General features: G+C 41.8%; 2 protein-coding genes across 3 annotated transcripts; both read left to right on the top strand.

The window, feature by feature from the left end:
• The first annotated feature begins 541 nt into the window (after nt 1-541).
• Nucleotides 542-7,268, top strand: LOC133021061 (leucine-rich repeat-containing protein 27-like). Its single transcript, XM_061087830.1, is given in 11 exon segments — nt 542-763; nt 1,731-1,861; nt 2,189-2,247; nt 2,563-2,715; nt 3,602-3,791; nt 4,928-4,971; nt 4,974-5,169; nt 5,592-5,697; nt 6,248-6,330; nt 6,907-7,027; nt 7,152-7,268. Coding segments are annotated over 11 exon segments (1,422 nt in total).
• Nucleotides 7,269-9,356: 2,088 nt separating this feature from the next.
• pwwp2b (PWWP domain containing 2B) lies at nt 9,357-18,495 on the top strand. Of its 2 annotated transcripts, none has more exons than XM_061087243.1 (3): nt 9,357-9,678; nt 11,812-13,543; nt 16,957-18,495. In XM_061087243.1, exons 1-2 carry the CDS (start codon nt 9,536-9,538, stop codon nt 13,541-13,543), a joined length of 1,875 nt encoding a protein of 624 aa, XP_060943226.1. In that variant the 5' UTR covers nt 9,357-9,535; the 3' UTR covers nt 16,957-18,495. The 2 variants fall into 2 exon arrangements, with proteins under 2 accessions (XP_060943226.1, XP_060943225.1); XM_061087242.1 differs by having other exon boundaries at nt 16,823-18,495.
• The last annotated feature ends 1,876 nt before the right edge of the window (nt 18,496-20,371 follow it).

Raw genomic sequence — 20,371 nt, 5'->3', positions numbered from 1 at the left:
TTTTGTTTGGCACCCGCCGAAAAATATAGATGTGCATGGTTTTCGTGTATTTTTGGCTTTGTGGATTAAAACTACAGCAATAGGACATGCAAAAATTACTTTCAGAGTTTGATTGTGTGTTTAACAGGCAGTGAATGGCTAACACCTGGTTCTCATGGGATGTTTAAATCACAGGTAGAAGTTTTTTTGCAGTAAACTGTCAATGCCAATGTAAATGTCAATTTTATTTATATAGCACATTTAAAACAACTTGGTTGACCAAAGTGCTGTACAGGGTGAGTGGCACGGCACATTAAAATTCAAGTAATACATTAAACATACATTCAAGTTCAAGGGATGTTAATATTAATAATAATGAATAAATAGAACAAAATAAAATATAACAATACGATATGAAAATAAAATCAGCTGCACTGAATCCACTGATGTCCATTGAATCTGACCCTTAAAGGAACTTTCCTGTTTTCAGTCACAATGAGGGACATGCCAGTGGAAACACCCACTTGAACACCCAAGGTATCATCTCTACACCAGTTCTGCAATGTCTTCTCCAGAGGAGGAGGAGGAGGAGGAGGAGGCTCAGGACCTGCATCTCAGCTCTGTCTGTGGGAACGGTGTCCTCAGACCTCAGACCCCCCTCCCACTGCCTGAGGATGCTGAGCCACAGGAGCAGCATGAATATTGTCCCACAGAGACGCTGAGTCTGAGCAGGACAAAGCTGAGACATGTTCCTGACAGGATGTTGAGAAGTAGCACACTGAAGGTCGGTTTGGACTTGCATCGGTCTGTCTCATCACATCCAGCCGCACACTGCAATGATAATGTTAATAAACGTTAGCATCTATAAAAACACAGTTACACGTTGCTTTGTGAGTTTTCAAAATAATTCAAGGGGAAATTTAACCCAAAAATTAAAATGAACTATTATCTACCCACCACTATGCCAATGGAGGCGTGGGTGAAGTGTTTGAGTCCAAACACAGATTTCAGCCAAATCCAATACAATTGAAGTAAACGCTAACCACTTCTTCAAGCGTGGATTATAGCAGATATTTAGGCTAGAAACATTGTGTAAATTATCTTGTTTCGAGTCGTATTTGAATGTGTGGGTTTACCGATACATGGATGACATCACAGGAACAGTATGGAGGTATTGGATTGGATTTGGCTGCAACGCTGTTTACCCTTGAAAGTGTTTCATGTTCGTCAAACACTCTCTCCATCAGCATAGTGGTGAGTAGAGTATACGTAGATAAAATTTTCGGGTGAACTATCTCTTTAACGAAGCGAATAATAGAAAATGAACTAGATCAATTTCAGGATCTTAAACCATTAGACAACATTAGAGCACTAATATGAGAATAAAAAGTTACAAATTAGAAAATAGGTCAAAGTGAAAACAAATGAAATATAATGAAATTATTATAATAGTCTGTAAAATCAGAGCTAGATTAAAACAAATCTTAATTAAAAGTAAAAAGTTTAAGGTGAATTCAGACCCAAAGTCCTAGGAGAGTTGGTTATGACTGGACACATGCTTTCAAAAGACCTGAAATGAACTTTGGTGCAGAACAGGTTTTTTAAATGGTTTGCTGTGACCAGTTTCGACTGAAAACGTAGATTCAATTTAAAAATCGATACTCCATCCACTATAATATGAGGCCAACAATGTGATATGCCTGTGTGATGTATTCTTCTGCATTATTCTAACTGCATTGTATCGTCTTCAGTATTTATATCTTGAAGGCAACCAGATATGCAGTATCCCAGATTCACTGTTCGCCAGCCTGCCCAGTCTGCAGTGGCTGGACCTCAGAAATAACCTAATTGTGAGGCTCCCTGCTGAGATTGGCTTACACAGGTAGGCTACTTATGCAACTGCTCTTTTTAATATCCTCTGATTGATTCCAAATTTCACACCATGCCTGCACTACCAACCGAGAACAGTATCCCCATTTGTCAAATTCTAGAGCAGATTTTTAATTAGTTTTTTCTTCCTCTTGTTTTTGATTTTAAAGCCAAATCTGTGACTACACGCTGTGGCGAATGAGATTCACATTATTATAAAGATGTCTGGTTTCCTTTATGACTTATGGCATACATTCCCCGGTTCAGCTGAGGACTAACCATGTGTCTCATACAGATTTCCATTGCAGTCGTAGAATAATCTCTGATTTGGTTCATGCAGGTATCTGAAAACATTGCTACTGGAAGGGAATCCTATCTCAGAACTTCCACCAGAGTTGGGTGAGTAGATTTCTGTCTCTGCTTTTTGAAATAAGAAGCTGTGTGTTTCTTTCATTACTTTCAATAGGCAGTGCTGGCAGGAAATGTAGATATAGATTAACTGCATGAATGATAAGCAGTTACTAACGGAAAGGAAATGTGGTTTGAATATTTTGCTGACCTCATAGCTGTTATCGCTTAAACGTATTACTGCACTGTTGCTTGCATTAAGTTAATGGAGGTAATGGAATAATGTACATATAATAAAAGTAATCTGTTTAAGAGAGTCATCTTAAATGTAAAATTGAAAAGGGAGTACTTGGCTTTTTTTCCCAGGAAATGTGATTACACTCAAAGGCCTGAACCTGAGGAACTGCCCGATCACTTTCCCCCCACAAGACATTGTGCACCAGGGGGTCCAGGGCATCCTTCAGTACCTGAGGAGCATCATGGCTGAGCGTCGAGTTAGCACGAGGAAGGCCGCTCCAGGTGAATCAAAGTCACCTTAACTTTGAACAATGCCGCAGCAAGGTGTCCAGTCATGTGCACGTGCAACTGAGCCATCTGCTCTTTTCTCAAAGATAGGGCGGCTGGCCACAAAAATAGATCCGTGCCCTGGTACCACTTCACTGGTGTGACTCTTGTTCCCTTGGAGATGTTGTGTGCCACGCAGCTGACTCTCTCTCTTTATTTCACACTCACCCTGCTCCAGCTCTGCAATATTTTTAGCTATATGGAATTGATCGATCACACACAGGCTCTAAACAGGAGGAGCTTTCTGTCCCTGAGCACTTTCTGGAGATAATCACTGTGAGAACCCCAAGACAACCCATCACAGGAGAGGCTGCTGCTGCACAATGAGCTGAGCCGAACCCTTCAATCACACAAGTTATCTCCCTGCCTACGAGCCTATTAACAAAGACAGGCCTCTGGTCTCCGGGGGGAAATCTGCTTTTGTTTAATTGGCACTAAGTGTAGCAGATTTGAAGATAAACTGTTAATTTACATAATGCATTGTCATCCACCCTTCTTGGCTGAGATGGCATGGAATATTTATATGTTTGAATCTATTTATCCTACATGAGGGTGAAAGTTGCATTTAGCCACTTACTGTTTAATTCACTGAAAACTTGCTGAACACAAACTCACTCTAAGATCCAAACAGGTTTTTCAGAAATATTATTTAGCATGCCTTTAAGTGGTTTAGTGAATTTGCTCCTAAAGTGCTGTTAAATCTTTGCTGCAGGTGGAAAATAACTCTGTATTCTATTAGTAATTCTTGGTTGCCAACTGTTCACCATGTGCTTCCACTGCAGCTGCAGATTGCGTTGCCCTCTCATTAAACTTCTATCTGCAATGGTTGTTTCCTTGGTAGAGCTGCCAGTGGTGGAGAAGCTCCAGCTGTCAGACCTGACAGGGTCCAGTGTGGAGGAGCAGGACGAGGACGAGCTGCAGAAGTTTGAGGAACTAAAAGATAAGATGATCCTGCTGGACAGAGCTGAGTGGGGTTCAATGGCACAGGGTGATAGAAACCCAAAGTCACATCTTCATCCTATTATCAAAGGGTAAGTAATGTAAAGGTGTTGGGCTAAGAGAGGACAGTAAAGATAAATGAAAATCCTGACATGTTGGGGCATAAGATTTGATATTTAGATTGAAACCATTACCAGCTACCAGGTGGTGGTAGGGAAACAGCTTGCTTTCTCTAAAGGTTGTAAAATCTGCCAACAAGCCCCTCTAAATCTCAATAATCTAATTAAATGAATTATATGAAGAGAAAAAAAATATAGCTATATAGTAGTTATATATGTATATAAATATATAAACATACAAAGTAATAATATAGCTGTGTAGCCGAATCAGATTAATTGCCAAGTACATTTTTTAGCATAAAAAAGGATTTGCTTTGCTGATTAGTAAATAACAAAGAAGAAGAGAAATTGGAATGGTGGGGATAAGGAGCAATTACAGTAGAATTAAATATATAAAACATAAAAGTAACATATAAGTACAATATGAAAATATTTACTGGAGTATTACTTAGCTGGGACCAGTAAGTTAATGACTGGTAAGCAGTTATACCATACATTTATGAAATAGAAAATTGTCATCTTTACACAAGGGAAATATGGCATATTTATTTGTGAGCTTTAGAGTTGCTTGTATGTAGATGTTGTTACTGTTGTACATTGCTAGGCAGCTGTTTCTACTCTGACCTACTGCTTCCTTTAACTTTTATTTAATATTTAGACATTTTGTCATTTGTGAAACAAGATGCTTCACGTATCTCATTTTAACACAGGTGACAAGCTGATCTTCTGATTCCCCCTTTAAAATGACACACAGCCCCAAATTACAAAGTTATTCTCATAATATTATGGCTAGTTTCTCTTAGTACTATCATTGTTTTACTCTTTAAGTTGCTCTTACACAGAATATTCTACCTCCCCTTAGAAAGATGAAAACAACATGGTATCTAATTGCTTCTGTTATTGTTTTCGTACAAAGAATCCATCTTCTGTTCAGAGATTTTGTCCAGTGAAGATGTTGGTGACTATCTGATAGTAGGAAAGAGGAGGTGAATGTTATTACTTTCAGAAGGGAACTGCTAGGGTGTGGAGTTGTGAGGGAGGGCTAAGTATTATAGCGTGGAGCCTTGGAAAAAGGAAAGCACAACACTTTTTAATGACTTTCTCTGCAGAGGAGACCAAGCGATCAAAATCTCCGTCGCTGCCTCCGCTGGGACTCGGAGCTCGGGAGAGCAATAAAAATGAAGCGTTTTGTTTCAATTTATTTTTTCAGAAAAAAGGCAACAACCAAGGCCGGCATGATTCCCGGGCTCCTCCTGTTTGACACTCAGATCTGGAAGAGGCCGGAGGAGAGGAGACAGGCTGCAATGAAAGAGATGAAGGAGAAACAGGCCATTCTGGAACACAGAAGAAAGCAAGTGGATTTCTGCTTGATGTATTGTTGTATGGAATATACCCTATTGCCTGTCCTACTATATTTTAACTTGTGTGAATTGTTGCTTCACAAAGCTGAGCCATACTGTGTCTAACTGGCTTTTTTCCAAGTGACCAACACTAAGGGATCAATATCATGTGCACTGTGTAAAGACCAGAGCAATATTCATTGTTTACAGACCCTTTTGCAACCATTTACATTAATATAAGATAAAATCATCCTTTATTAGTCTCACCATGGGGACATTTTTAATAGTACAGCAACAAGAGACATGCAATAGTTACGTTTAAAAAAATGTACAAAATATAGAGAAAAATAAATGGAATAAAAACGCATATATACAGTATAAAAAAAATGTACATCACTATATAACAGTGCATCTTGATCTGGGTCTCTCTTAGAAGCCAAGAGGCTCTTCAGAAGTGGCAAACACAAGCCAGGATCACACAAGAGAAGAAAATGTCAGACCAAATGCTGCAGAAGAATGGACGACAAAAGAAGCAGAAGGTATGCGTGGACTATCGCCTCAGTTTCCACCTGTCAACCACAAGGAGGCAGTAGAGTACTACCTCGGTCACGCTGGAGAACGGAATGAAACAATAAATATGAAATCAGCGCAAGATGAAACATGTTGATGCTTGCACAGGTTTTCAGGGAGCAGCATGGCAGGAATCAGTGTCAGTGATCCTCAACAAAGTGGTGGATGCTGTTGAAGGCAGCAACAGATGTCAAGGCCTGTGATGGAGCTCCATGCATCTGTGATAATAATGCAGCAGCAGCAGCATATACATGAATGCACATGGGCAGATGGATTGTTTTCAATGATTTGACTCAGATACATTTATCTGTAGAGTATCTTATAATGTTTGCATTCAAGCAGCTACATCAGTGTGACCGACAAATATAGTAAATGCTAACCTCATTCATGTGACTGACCACAATGAGGCTGTTAGGTTGCAACAATGCAACGGTGGCACAGTTGTATCATCATGTACATATCACAAAAAAATTAAATGTTGTATATAACTATAACAAGCAGCTCCACTATCTGTTATAGGGAGCAGAAGCTGGTGTGGAGGACCGCAGTGCTCCACAGAGACAGACATCCTACATGTCCATCACAGACTGTGAGGAGAGAAGGTACATACATACAAAACACTGAAAGCACAGTAAACATCCACGACAACCTGAACCAGTATAACATACATTATATATATATATATATATATATATCATATACTGTATCTCCATCTCCTCATTTGGGTGCCCTTCCTTATAAGAGTGCTCATTAAGCACAACAGTTTTTAAATATATTCATCACATCAATTTGCTTCATGAAAGTCTTACTGCACATGTTGGAAAAGCATCAGTGTCTCAACCAAATTGCATTTTGCATGGATTACAATTGGGAGCCATGCTGATTCAGGTGGACAGCTAGAGACCCTTAGTGGACAAAGTGAGGCTGTGCACTCGTCACAGAACATCAGCAGTTTCTTTGTTCCTCTGTAACAACATTGTCTTGAACAAAACAGATGAACCAGACTAAGATTTATTCTTTTCTGTTTTCAGTGATAGAATAAATCTTAACTAAGTCGAAAACAATAAGTCACAGGCCTGCACTTTACCAGCTTTGTCCATAAAAACTATGATACCAGTGGACTTACATGAGCATCTAAATATTCAGTCCCTGACTTTGACATTTTGACCTGTGCACAGATCGTCCCGTGAGCTGGGGCGGCAGATCCGTGCCCATGTTGAGAAGATACAGGAGAGACACAAGAATCCCATGGGCACAGCCAGCGAGCACATGGCAGCAGCAGAGCAAGATCTGGAGGAGGTCAGACCCATCCTTCATCTGTCTCATCTGTATTGTCTTAAATATATATAATCTGTAACTTTATTGAACCCCAATGACATTGATCTGAATTTGTTTATTGTTTCGTCCTGCTTTTTAATCACAGTTGACAAAGATACAGACTCGGCTTCTGGTGGAGAGGAACAGAAATCGGGCAAAAGATCTGGACAAATGTTTCACCATCTACACCGGAGGCACATTGATGAGTTTCCTTGATAAGTGACGGAGACAGTGCATCCATTCTGTTTGAGTGTTGTGGTATTGATTCATACTCAAGTCATTGTGATATTAATTCCTTTAAAAATAAAAAAGTCACAAAGCAATTGAGCAATTTCCTTTTTGTTTCCCTCTTTTTCTTCTGAAATTCTGCCAGACACTCACTATCATACAAAGCAGTGGTATTTACATTTCATGTACACTTAGAACCCCAAACGTGTATGAAATAATACGGTCTTCCTTATTTAATCTGTGTTGTACGTTATTAGTGAGTTCATGTTTTTTATTTTCCCATTGTGTGCTTCTCTTTTGTGTTCGAGTCACACTCACTATTGTATAAACCAGTGGTCTTTACATTTACTTCACCTTATTTACATTTAGTACCCCAAACATGCATAGAATATATAAGATCTTTATCATTTGATGTGTTAAATTGAGCTATCTAATAGTTTATTTGTACATTAGACCAATAGACACAATAGCACAAGAAGGATGTACATAAAGATATGCCTTTGTGTCAATTATAAACGCTAGCTACAACCTCACACTGGGAATTAAAGTATTCTTGAAGGGGACGAATGAGAATAATAATAATACTAAAGGAAAATAATGCATAAATTGACATTTCATATCCATGTTACAGTGTGAATACAAGCTGGGTGGATTGTTCAAACAGGCCATAATGATTTGTTTTCAGTAAATATCTGGCACCGTTTGCTACATGTGAGTGAATGAATCCAGATTTTTATTATTAATCCGTTGTAAAGACGTTCAGGACAAACCGCCATCCGTCTCTCGCTGCTAAAACAGAGACATTCCAGAGATAAAGTTCCTTATTTAATCTGTGTTGTACGTTATCAGTGAGTTCATGTTTTTTATTTTCCCATTGTGTGCTTCTCTTTTGTGTTGCAGTCACACTCACTATTGTAAAAACCAGTGGTCTTTACATTTACTTCACCTTATTTACATTTAGTACCCAAAACATGCATATAATATATAAGATCTTTATCATTTGATGTGTTACATTGAGATATCTAATAGTTTATTTGTACATAAGCCCAATTGACACAATAGCACAAGAAGGATATACATAAAGATATGCCTTTGTGTCAATTATAAAAGCTAGCTACAACCTCACACTGGGAATTAAAGTATTCTTGAAGGGGACGAATGAGAATAATAATAATACTAAAGGGAAATAATGCATAAATTGACATTTCATATCCATGTTACAGTGTGAATACAAGCTGGGTGGATTGTTCAAACAGGCCATAATGATTTGTTTTCAGTAAATATCTGGCACCGTTTGCTACATGTGAGTGAATGAATCCAGATTTTATTATTAATCCGTTGTAAAGACGTTTTACAACAAACCACCATCCGTCTCTCGCTGCTAAAACAGAGACATTCCCGAGATAAAGTTCCTTATATAATCTGTGTTGTATGTTATCAGTGAGTTCATGTATTTTTTTTCCCATTGTGTGCTTCTCTTTTGTGTTCGAGTCACACTCACTATTGTAAAAACCAGTGGTCTTTACATTTACCTCACCTTATGTAGTACCCCAAACATGCATCAAATATATAAGATCTTTATTATTTAATAGTTTATTTGTTTATTAGACCAATAGACACAATAGCACAAGAAGGATACACATAAAGATATGCCTTTGTGTCAACTATAAAAGCTAGCTACAACCTCACACTGGGAATTAAAGTATTCTTAAAGGGCACGAATGAGAATTATAATAATACCAAAGGGAAATAATGCATAAATTGACATTTTGTTACATGTTACAGTGTGAATACAAGCTGCTGATGTCTTAGGTGGATTGTTCAAACAGGCCATAATGATTTGTTTTCAGTAAATATCTGGCACCGTTTGCTACATGTGAGTGAATGAATCCAAATTTTATTATTAATCCGTTGTAAAGACGTTTTACAACAAACCGCCATCCGTCTCTCGCTGCTAAAACAGAGACATTCCCGAGATAAAGTCGGGAGTGATGAATGGCGTCAAAGCAGCCGGAGTGCGCCGGGGAAAGGGTCGGCCTTGTCTTGGGAGCTCGTCTGCTCCTCCAGCACAGATCCAGCGTGATGTCAGCGGTGGCAGTGCTGTTGTAATTTACTTGGTGGGGGTGATGGCGTCATTTTCTGCCCTGGTGTAGCCTCCTGCTCCCGAAAGCGAAGGGGGGAGACGGATCTTTGGCCGACGCGACCGTGGCTCCCTTGGCCGGGATCGAGCACCGCCGAGCCGGACACCTCACCCAGGGAAACATGGAGGCTGCGGCGGCCGAGGAGCTGCGGGCCGGCTCCCGGGTGCCTGTCACTATCGATCAAATAGTTAACGATACACTGGTGGTGACGCTGACCTACCGAGAGAGGAGCTACACGGGCATATTACTCGACTGCGGCAAAAAGTGAGTGTTGTTCCCTTCATTCTTTTTATACATTTACATCCGAAATTAATTAGCTCAACTCCGCTAACGGCTAAGGTGCTAACAAGCTGAGCTAGCTAGCTAGGGAGCTAACCGGGCCTCCATACAAAAGACGTATGGGTTATTGTAGCTGACAAGGTAGCTCCTGTTAGCTTGCTGGCTAACGGCAAACTCTTCTCATTTTTGGCCATAATAAGGCGATAATCCTGGTTCTTTCACTGTGGTGTGAAACTGTATGTGAAGGTAGTGTCTGTGTCTACACAGATCTTTAATGTCTCATTTTAAACAATTGCAAATGTCACAGAGTTCATCTCTAGCTTATTGTTAGCCTAATAAAAGTCAGGGCAGCTAAAACGTATAGAGCAGGCCCTGTGTGAAGAGTATTCTGTACATCAGGGACGTTTTGATGTATTTGTACATGCTGGTCGTGCATTGTGCACAACATTTGTGTACAGTGGTACTCTTAACTAAATACTGTGAAATACAGTTGTAGTTCTAAGTGGATTGATTGCATTGATTTCCAGTCACCCCTGGTGTATAGAAACAATAGAAAATGTCATGTGAGATTTGATCCATCACATCTGTTTTTCCCTGATCAGATCCAGGGACCATGTGAAACAGGGTTTTGACAGGAGCAGCTCATTTCTTTCCCTTTTGAATAAAATGTTTCTGTTCAAATGAGAACCTGTAGAAGTGTATTTCTGACAAATATCAGTCATATCTACTTTTTTTCTGTGTGTGTCACATGTATATGCCTTGTGTTGCTCTTAGTGTGGTTCACCTTAATAGCCAAGGGCTTTAGACTATTTATAGATGAGCAGAATCAGAATCGGACCAGCTTTGCCCCTTAGTATGCTTAGATGGGTTTTCATGCGAGAGCTCGTACTCGTCCTGAAAATAACTCGGCCTAATGGGAAAAGGCAGGCCTTGGAATAACCTAAAATAGGCCCTTATATTTCAGGCCTAGTCACTGACATAAAATCTGACTACTTCTTCATTTTCAGCTCATGGAAATGCATTTCCTGTCATTGTCTCCCACAGGTTTGTTAGGCCTATCACTCAGGCCGATCTCCACCTCTAGTTACACTGTACACAACGATAAATGGCATCCGTGGGGTGAATCACGGCTGCTCTTATGCTGTGTCCTTACACTGTGCGTAACAAGCACTTTGTGTTCCCTGTCACAGGCTCCACTGTGTGTGTCATGTCAGTCGCAGTGAAGGCTAATATTTTGTCGCTTTTAGGGGCGAATATAAAAAAAAAGGTGAGAGGAACAAGCTCCACCAAGAGACTCTCATCCGGAGGTGCGTGCCAGTTACTTCTCCTGGGGAGGAAAACAAGCTGCCCAAATGTGCTCTAATTAATAATTTCGCCGCCCAGAAGCCCTGAGCAGACACGGAGGCAAAAACAAACCCGAAATCTCCTGGCTCCTTCTCTACCTCTCTGAATCCCGAGTGATTCATGGGATTGTTTTTGTTCAGTCAGATGTTGGGGAGGGTGGGGGGGCTCCTGGGCATCCTGTAGTCTCTTTGTCTGCTGTCTCCTGACTAAAGCAGCACAGCCATGTTACTGTTGCCTGCCAGGCACTTCTCAGAGACTACTTGGCAGTCAGGCCTTCTCTGGACATGTTTGCTGGTCCCAGAGAACGAAAAAGAACACGTAAAATCACTCGGAGAGAGTCAGTGATACGATTGCTCCATTTTGGCCTGAGGCAGCAGGATGCCTGCCTGCTTGTAAGCGTACCCCAACCCCCACACGTAAAGAATTTTCTGCATACAGGTGACAAGGAGAGTGGCGTCAGTGTGTCCAGTCAAAGTTAAACAGAGTGTGACACTTGGAAAAAGCTCTGAACAGCTCTGGGTTCTAATTTCGTAATTGAAAAAGTGAGGTATTTGTGTTGTCCCACCTGACTAGTTATCAAACAGGGGGAAACGCAAGCACTGCATTATAGTATTAATCTTGTAGAGCAATTCGCTAAACTTTATGTAAGAAATTCTTGTCATGTGTAACAAGAATCTTTACGCAGGCTACATGAACCTCACTGTGGAACTGTAATAAAGCAATGAATGCTCAGTTATTGATATATTGTTTTGTCCTTTTTCTCATTCATCTCAGGACCGGGCTCTTCTGTCTACCGGATTTCACAGCAACACTCGGGGACTGCCCGAAATCCAAACCAGCTTGTGAAATCCCGGAAGTTCTGAGTGAGGAGCCGGTTTCCAATTCTCCCAGCGAGACTTCACAGAGACCAAAGGATGAGGACACTCTCCCCGAAAGCAGCGCGCCTCCTGCACCTCCTACCTGCCCCATCCCCACGCCAGTGCCAGCTGGACAGACTCTTTATCCTCCTTATTTTGAAGGAGCCCCCTTCCCTCAGCCATTGTGGGTGCGCCACACCTACAGCCAATGGGTACCCCAGCCCCCTCCTCGACCAATCAAGAGAAAGAAGAGGCGAACGCGAGAGCCCGGCCGCATGACCATGAGCACTATCCGTTTGCGGCCGCGGCAGGTGCTGTGCGAAAAGTGCAAGAACACGCTGAATAGTGATGAAGACAGCAAAGATGGCATGAGCAACACTAAGACGTCTAGAAAAGAAAATTCACTACATAGTGAGGACGATGGTGATGACAAAGACATCGCCTCTAAGCTGTCAAGAAAGGAGGATGTAGTTGCGGCCAAGGACACTAAACGACGGGAAAATGGCACCACCCTGGACAGCAAGCGCCTTAGGAAGGACAAAAGGGTGGAAGCCGACGGGGAGAAGTTTCCCGGAAGTGACGTGATTATCCCCCACAGTCCTGTCATAAAGATCTCCTACAGCACTCCACAGGGCAAGGGGGAGGTCATCAAGATCCCCTCGCGTGTCCACGGCTCGGTCAAACCATTTTGCCCCAAACAGCTGGTGCAGAATGGCGAGGGTGAGAACGGCAACGCGTTTTCGGATCCCACCAAGGAACAACGGCACATTCTGGATGCCACTAGGTCTGGCCTCACGGTGTCCATTCCCAAACTCAAACTTACTAGACCTTTCACAACCGTGGGTCAGGACTTGCCCTCTCCAAAGATCTGCTTGAGACCCCCTCCGAGAGATGGAGAGGAGAGCGTGGTCGAGTATGAGGCCGAACTTGTAGAAGGCACTAGGAGACGAAGCCCTAGGGTCACGGGCCCCTGCCTCCCTCACTCTGAAGACTCGGGGGAAGGCAAGAACTCTCTGGAGTTGTGGTCGGGGAGTTCTGGAGAGGAGGCTGAGCGGGGCCACAGCGACCTTACCCTTCTCATTAATTTCCGTAAACGCAAAGCGGACTCTTCTAGCCTGTCGGTCTGCAGCAGCGACAGTCTAGATGAGTCCAAGTCCTTCAGCTCTGACGGCACCTCACCCGAGCTGTGCGACCTCGCCCCAGGTGAAGACCTCTCCGTGACCTCATCGTCGGTTCCGTCACGAGAGGACTGTAAGACTGTGCCACCGCTAACGGTGCGGCTGCACACACGCAGCATGACAAAGTGTGTAACAGAGGAGGGTCACGCTGTGGCGGTGGGAGACATTGTTTGGGGGAAGATCCACGGCTTCCCCTGGTGGCCGGCGCGCGTCCTCAGCATCAGCGGCACCCGCAAGCAGGAGACGGCCAGCTGCGAGGCGCAATGGCCCCAGGCGAAAGTGTCCTGGTTCGGTTCGCCCACGACCTCCCAGCTCTCCGTCGCCAAACTGTCGCCCTTCAGACAGTTCTTCAGGTCCCGCTTCAACCGAAAGAAGAAAGGAATGTACAGGAGAGCCATCCAGGAGGCAGCCAAGGCCGTGGGTCACATGAGCCCGGAGATTACGTCACTGCTTTCCCACTGCGACACGTAGGTTAGTTCACAGCTTCTGCATGTTGGCTTTTCCCATCTACAATTATAGTTTTAAACCATACGTCTCCATGGGCTTTTAAGACAATAAATAAGCCTCAGCAGTTACTAAATGCATCATTTATATATCACTTGCCTTATTAGAGTTATGTTGGTATATTGGATTATTTAATACTTTCAGACCAACCAGTTTACTGAAGCTGTATGTGTAACAACACATCACAGTGATTTGGGTGGGTTTGTATAAAGAGAGGTGGTTCAGTCATTGCGCCAACAAGTAGTTCTGAGATCGTGTCAGATGTATGTTGGCAAATTTGGCCAGAAATTGAAGAACTTGTCTGATTATTAGATGCACGAGGGCTTTTCCTCATCTGAAAAGTACAATATTAAGAGCAAACTAACGAGAACAAACACCAAATTGACCTGTTACAATCTGAATCCATGCAAATCTTTTTTCTTTAGGTTGTAGAAAACAACTCTTTGCGCCCAATACGCTTCAACATTTCGGAAACCAACAGATATAGCAGCAGAGCATTTTTCTGACACATTGAAATATCAACTCCAGCCTCCTGACTTCTCCATCATCCTTTTCATTAGCTACACGATCTAAATATGGACGTCCTGTTTCAAAACTATGAAGCTGCTCCGCTTTAGAACTTGATTTGATATGAATGAAGGTTGACTACTGAAGATTCTGGCACTTGACACATGTAATTGAATCAACTGTGACGCAGTCTTTTGACAAAAGAAGATTTATCATTCTGTTGCAGTTACTGGAGCTAACAGAATGAACCACAGTTGTGCGTGGGTGTCGCACAGAGTGAGAGTCTGTTTCCTCACACATTATCTTTGGCAGAGTGCAGACGCTGGTTAAGCAAAGAGCTCATGGATCTGATACCAACCAGAATTTAATTTTGGACTGTTATCTAGCTACACAATGAATTAGCATTAATTAGCTTCAGATTACCTGATCACTGTCTCTGTGCGTCATTATCTCAAATACTGCCGCGACTTGAAAGATTTGTTCACTTGCTCTTTGATCAGTAAAGCTGCTTTCAGATCTGCACTGAACTCCAGATATTTTTTCATAGGGCTTTATGTGAGAAAGCATACGCCAGTGGCTCCAGGCACTACGAGGAGGTGGGCGTGGTGATTATGTAACGGACGCAAAGAATAAAACAAAGAGAATAGAAATATCTTCGGATGAAAAAGAGGTGCAACACACATAGAAGATGCAGAAATAGCTATGAAATTCGAAAGTCAACCAGATTCAAGAGCCTTTTCTTATTAGGGACGGTGCTTGTGGCGATGTGCAGTAAACGGGAGCTCCCACGTTCTTCGTATGTGAAAGGCTAACATTACAGACATTTTCTTGAATTCACGTCTGAAAATGGCTCATTAGTAAGCACAGAGAGACAGAGCGACATTTGTTTGAGCAAATATCCTTTCATCCTATTTGTCACAGATGTCATATGCCGGAAATTAGAGCCCTGTAGAATACTTTGGAGTCTTGATTTGCCTCGAGCACTTCCTACTCTAAAATATCCAGTAAATTGAATTAGAAGCCATCAAGATATTTTTCAAATCTACTGACACAGCTTCTCACTTTGGGAGACGCAAAGAGCCCGTCAGTCATTTCTCTTCTCATTATAAAGAATTCCTAAGATGTTCTCATGAGAATGTAGGATCTTGTGCTGGAGTGTTTTCGTAAAGGTATCATTGTCATTACAGAATAAATGGCTGTCAAGTGTGAAACTCGGCTTGTGCCATGTTACCCAGCTCATTCCTAAATTTTATGTAACACTTACTACTAGTTGCAGTTAAGTAGGTTAACAGGACCAGTAGGAGCAGTAAAATAGTTAAACAGTGGAAATATAAATATAGTGAACACACCTAAGACAATAGAATTCGTTTAAATGATGGTTTCTTTTATATACGAATAGAAAAGTGAGTAGGTTTTAGATAGAACAACAAATAGGTACCATATAACACATTTACAATACAACTAACATAACACACATGTTACATACAAATCTTCAAATGAATTAAATTCAAGTTCAATCCTTTTCTTTTAGGAAAAGAAAATATTTACCGTTTCCTATTTTTGGTTTTAGCAATTCTATTTTGACTTCTGTTCAAAATGTTTTTTAAACTGTAACTTAATATTATTGTTTAGTTTCTATTTGAGTTATCTGTTATATCACTACAACAGAATTCTAACAAGTTCTATTAAGTTCTCAATTTATCTTGAATCAGGCCTATTTAAACATCTAGTTTTTATTTTCCTATGTTATACCTCAGCTAAACCAGTAGTGTTGCTGGATAGCATTAGCACAGCACATCCATATGCTTAACCAACACAGGGAAAATAATATGCATGCAATGCAATACAATCAATATCAAGTATCACATTCATATGTCAAAAGAACACATTCTAAACATTTGATGCTATTCGTATGTGAACTCCATGGGGGGTGGAATTTGTGCTGAGTGAAAACGACTCCGTGGGCAACCTGCTTATTTAACAAACACTTGTAAGGTCTGCCTTGTGTGCTGCATGCATGCCGCGGAGCAGTTGCTGTGTTGAAAAGGGGGCAAAACAAACATTAGGGGCAGTTTTAATGAAGGCACAGGCTGTACTGCTGACTCCTCAACAGGAATCGCTTCTTAAAACGGCTAATTTTAGAAGTCAGTCCCATCAAAGTGAGAGTGCTGTAAAGTGAAAGCAATTTAAATACACTGCTCCAGTGTGAGGGCCTAGAAATATCATTTCTGTCTCATAGTGGCAGATGATATGGGCGTTTCCCCCCCACACGTCCCTGGTTTCTGAGTTCAGTGAACCTGCTTCCACTTGGCTCACACTCAAAGGTTAAATATTGTCTTTGAGTGATATGAGACAGGCAGCTCCCAGCTCTTCTGTTAACTCGGCCTCATTAGCAAAGAGGAGCAGTAGTTGAGAATAAACATTGAGGGGTTAAGACCAGTCTATGTTTGGTCCTTTTTTCCAGAGCTCACAAAGGAAGCTTTTTTTTTTCTTTCTTTCTTGCTCCGTCAGCTACACATTGGTTTCCTCCGGCTGGAAAGTAGCTGACGTTCACTTCACACTGCTCCACAATCTGCACATGACAAACTCCACATATTGAGAAGCTCACATCTCTCTCTCTCTTTGTTGAGCTGTGTATATGGTGAAAAAGAATTGCCCAGCTTTGTTTGCTCTTTGTGACTTTGCCTTTGCTCTCCCCCTTTTTCTCCTTCTTCCTCCTCTTCTTTCTCTCTTGTGTAGAGGCTGAGGACTGCAGAGAGGTCTCCGAGGTTTTTCTGAATTCTCAGACTCTGTCATCAAGACCCAGGAGGGAGTACGTGCGGTTGCCACGGCTACTATTTATATGCCGTTTTTTTTTTTTTTTTCTTCACAAGGCTTGTGGAAAATGGCCGCCAAGGTGGAGTGTCTGTCGTTGGGACTGGATAAGGGAGCAAATGGAAACAGGCCGGGCATCACATGGTCCCACATGAACCAAACTATTCCTTTTTTTGTTTTCTAGATTTAATCATATTTCCATAGAGCCGAACAGTGACACTACAAAGACCCGAATGTATTTATTATCTGTTATCGTTTTATTATTATCCGTTAAGTAACACCTTTCTACTAAAGTCTCGCAAAAACCTGCCGAACTGCTGCTGCTCTTATCACGGTCCTCAACCACCGACGAGTCACGAGGTCCATCTCGTCCAGCCAGAGGACACCGGTGGCATCTTCAAAGACCCCCCAACCCCACCCCTGGACCATGACACATTTTACCATTCTTTAAAAAGTCTTACCCTTGAATCCTCTTTACTTGTCAAACTGTGAATGGCTCCATCCAGAGACAGTAGTGACTGTTCCAGCTCTCCTTTGCGATCACAGTGTTCCATCCTTGTAGCCTGCAGATGTGGATGTATTTATACTGAACTCAATTCCTCTCCACAATCATGTTGTGTCTCTTATTTCCATTTCATTTTCATAAACTTTTACCGAGTGTCACGTCAGCGTACTTGCCCCTCTTATCCCTGAGAACCATTTTGACATCACTTTAATTATTTAAAGCGTCATGTTTAAGAGAAAAAAAAAAAAAGCACTTTATCTGTACCTTGGTGGCCTGCGGTAAGCTCACTGTCTGAAACACTATTGCGAGATACAGCCCTGATAAGCAGCAGAGTTCAGAAGTCTTTGTGGTTGACTGTCCATGGCCTTGGAGATACATGAGATACAATTTGTTTTGTTTTGTTATTTTCTATTGTACGATTTTGGGGACACCAGACACGGATGGTTGTGTACACTGTATTCTCGCATTTGGGTGTGTTTCTCTCTCAGCTTATCCACCTCACAAACAAACACACACACTACGAAAAACCACATTTCCACTGGAGAAACATGGGTGAACAAATGTGTCAAAGCCCCCTATGCATTATCAGTTAAAGCTTTACGAGTGACTTTGGGAGAAAATGAAATAACATGCTGTAAGAATACTGTGAATTCAACTGCTGAGTGCGCTGAAGACATGTTTGCTACGAGCCTGCAGTCGCTTTTGAGTCCAACGCTAAAAAGCAGACTGCAGTGCTGACCTTTAGTGACCTTTGTGTTGAAAGCAGCACTATTGGAACAGGGGGGAGGAAGGCGAGAGTCGAGCACAGCCAGGTCCGTATTTAAAAAACTTAACTGAAGATTGCACCCAGTCAGTCACGCTCAGCCAACCAGCCCGTCTCCTCCCTGCCTGCCTGGGAACTGTTTGTTCACATGGAGGTTGAAGAACAGGCTGATTGTCAATGAGGTGTGCTTATTAGGGGAGCAGATATCGCACTCCTCCTGTTTTGATAATCTGCGGGTTTGACTGTTTGCTATCAAGCCCTGCTGGTGTCCAGGCCGCCTTACACAACAAGGAGTAGGAGAGTCGACGTCTCTGTAATCCCTGGGGTAGGGGGGGGGGGCTCGTCAGGATTTCCCCTGTGTATGCGCAACATGGCTATCTACTGTTGGCCACGTTGGTCAATGTTATTGGCCACTTTTTTGTTTTCTTTTTTTACATGTACTGTACATAAAAATAAAATATACAAGCAATACCTGTGCTGTTGTGGATCAGCCTCTGATATTACCTCTTTCTGAAGGGATATTACATTTTACTGTGGACAATTGCATGTTTGGCTGATGAGTCATGGGGATTTCAGTCTGAGACTTTTAATATTCAATGTTAAAGGGTATTGCAACAGAGAAGACCAGGCAGGCCATTCCCCTGGGACCCAAGCTTAAAGGTTCAGTGTAAAAGATTTAGGTGAAAGGGATTTATTGGCTAGTTAAATATAATTAAATAATCCTAGTTATGTTTTCACTAGTGTGTTTAATCTAAATTGTATTAATTGATGTTTTCTTTACCCTAGAATGAGCCCTTTATATTTAAATATTTTATTTACATCAGGAGCGGGTCCTCTTTACAGGGGCCATCATTTTTTTTTTTTACAGTAGTCCAGACTGGACAAACTAAACACCTTTCATGACAATTAATCAATCAAATTTTATTTGTATAGCCCATATTCACAAATCACAATTTGTCTCGTAGGGATTTAACAAGGTGTGACATCCTCTTTCCTTTACCCTCAACAAGAGTAAGGAAAAACTACCTAAAAATACCTTTTAACAGGGTAAAAAGAAAGTAGAACCTCAGAGAGCCACATGTGAGGGATCCCTCTCCCAGGACGGACAGAAGTGCAATAGATGTCAAGTGTAAAGGAGAACTTCAGCAAGATAAAGGTACCACAGGTTGTTTTTCATGTTTGGGAGGGGAGGGTGAAGTGAGGGGTGTTCAGCTGCAACATGAAACATGAACCCAGATGACCTGATTAATTGAGTCCACAGCAACAACAATTTTGATGTAATTTTAGAGGTTTGATTGAAGATAATTTCATGGCCCCCTCAGGTCCCTTTTGCCCGGGGCTCCAAAGTCTGGAAACACTCCTGTAAAGATACTATCCAGTTGCATTTAAGAAAAAGTAAAATCCAACTATTGAGCACCTTCCTGATTTTAATCCTGTTATCAGGGTTGAAAGTCACAGTATCTCAGCCTCTGCTGCTGAATGTCTGACCTTTTCTCTTTTAGTCTCTAGCTCACAAGCCCCTCGTTATCTGAGTGGGGGATTCCTCGAGTGGTCCTTTTAAATACAGTTTACATGTTATCACCACATATGAGTTTAAAAGGAGAATTTTGAATTTGTGACTCATTTGTAAGTACGCTCGACTGCATATTAAGATTGATGACAGGCCAGCTCTCCAGAACTGAAGCCAAAGCATCACAATGACCGCTCTCCGTCATATATTGCATCCTCCAATTTGGTGAACTGGACCAAATTAAAAAGTCAAAAATGGTTAGTGTCGTTTTTGGCTTTGATTACGCTGATGATCAAGTTTAGTTGGGTCTTTAATCATTTTTTGATGTTATAAAAATAGGGTGAAATATCATGATTGACAGCTGACACTGACTCATGATTGGTCGATCACATACATCGATGGGACCTTGCTACTGTGTCGTCATTCCCTGATCAAACCTGCACAGACTCTGGCTCCAAAGATGTCTGCTCCATGATATTTTGGCTTCATTTCTGTATAACAGGAGACATGTCATCCATCATACATTCTCCGCTCTCATCTAAACAACCTTAGTTTACTATAGCAGGAAAACGAGGAAGCCTGGCCAGCTAATCAGTGAGCTGCTGCTGATAGCTCCCTGTTTCCCTGTTTCCAGACTTAATGCTATGCTAACTTAACGTGCCGGGAAGCTGAAGCCGCTACTTGCATGGACAGATC

This window comes from Limanda limanda, chromosome 15 (assembly GCF_963576545.1).
Source record: "Limanda limanda chromosome 15, fLimLim1.1, whole genome shotgun sequence".
Classification (NCBI taxonomy): Eukaryota; Metazoa; Chordata; class Actinopteri; order Pleuronectiformes; family Pleuronectidae; genus Limanda; species Limanda limanda.
The sequence above is the reverse complement of the archived record's forward strand: the minus strand, read 5'-3'. Positions and strand labels throughout refer to the sequence as shown.

Excerpts from the sequence above, each read along its gene's own strand:
- pwwp2b (XM_061087243.1), top strand. The coding sequence starts at position 9,536 with ATGGAGGCTGCGGCGGCCGAGGAGCTGCGGGCCGGCTCCCGGGTGCCT. Across the intron at positions 9,679-11,811 it reads TTACTCGACTGCGGCAAAAA|GACCGGGCTCTTCTGTCTAC; the intron begins GTGAGTGTTGTT and ends CATTCATCTCAG.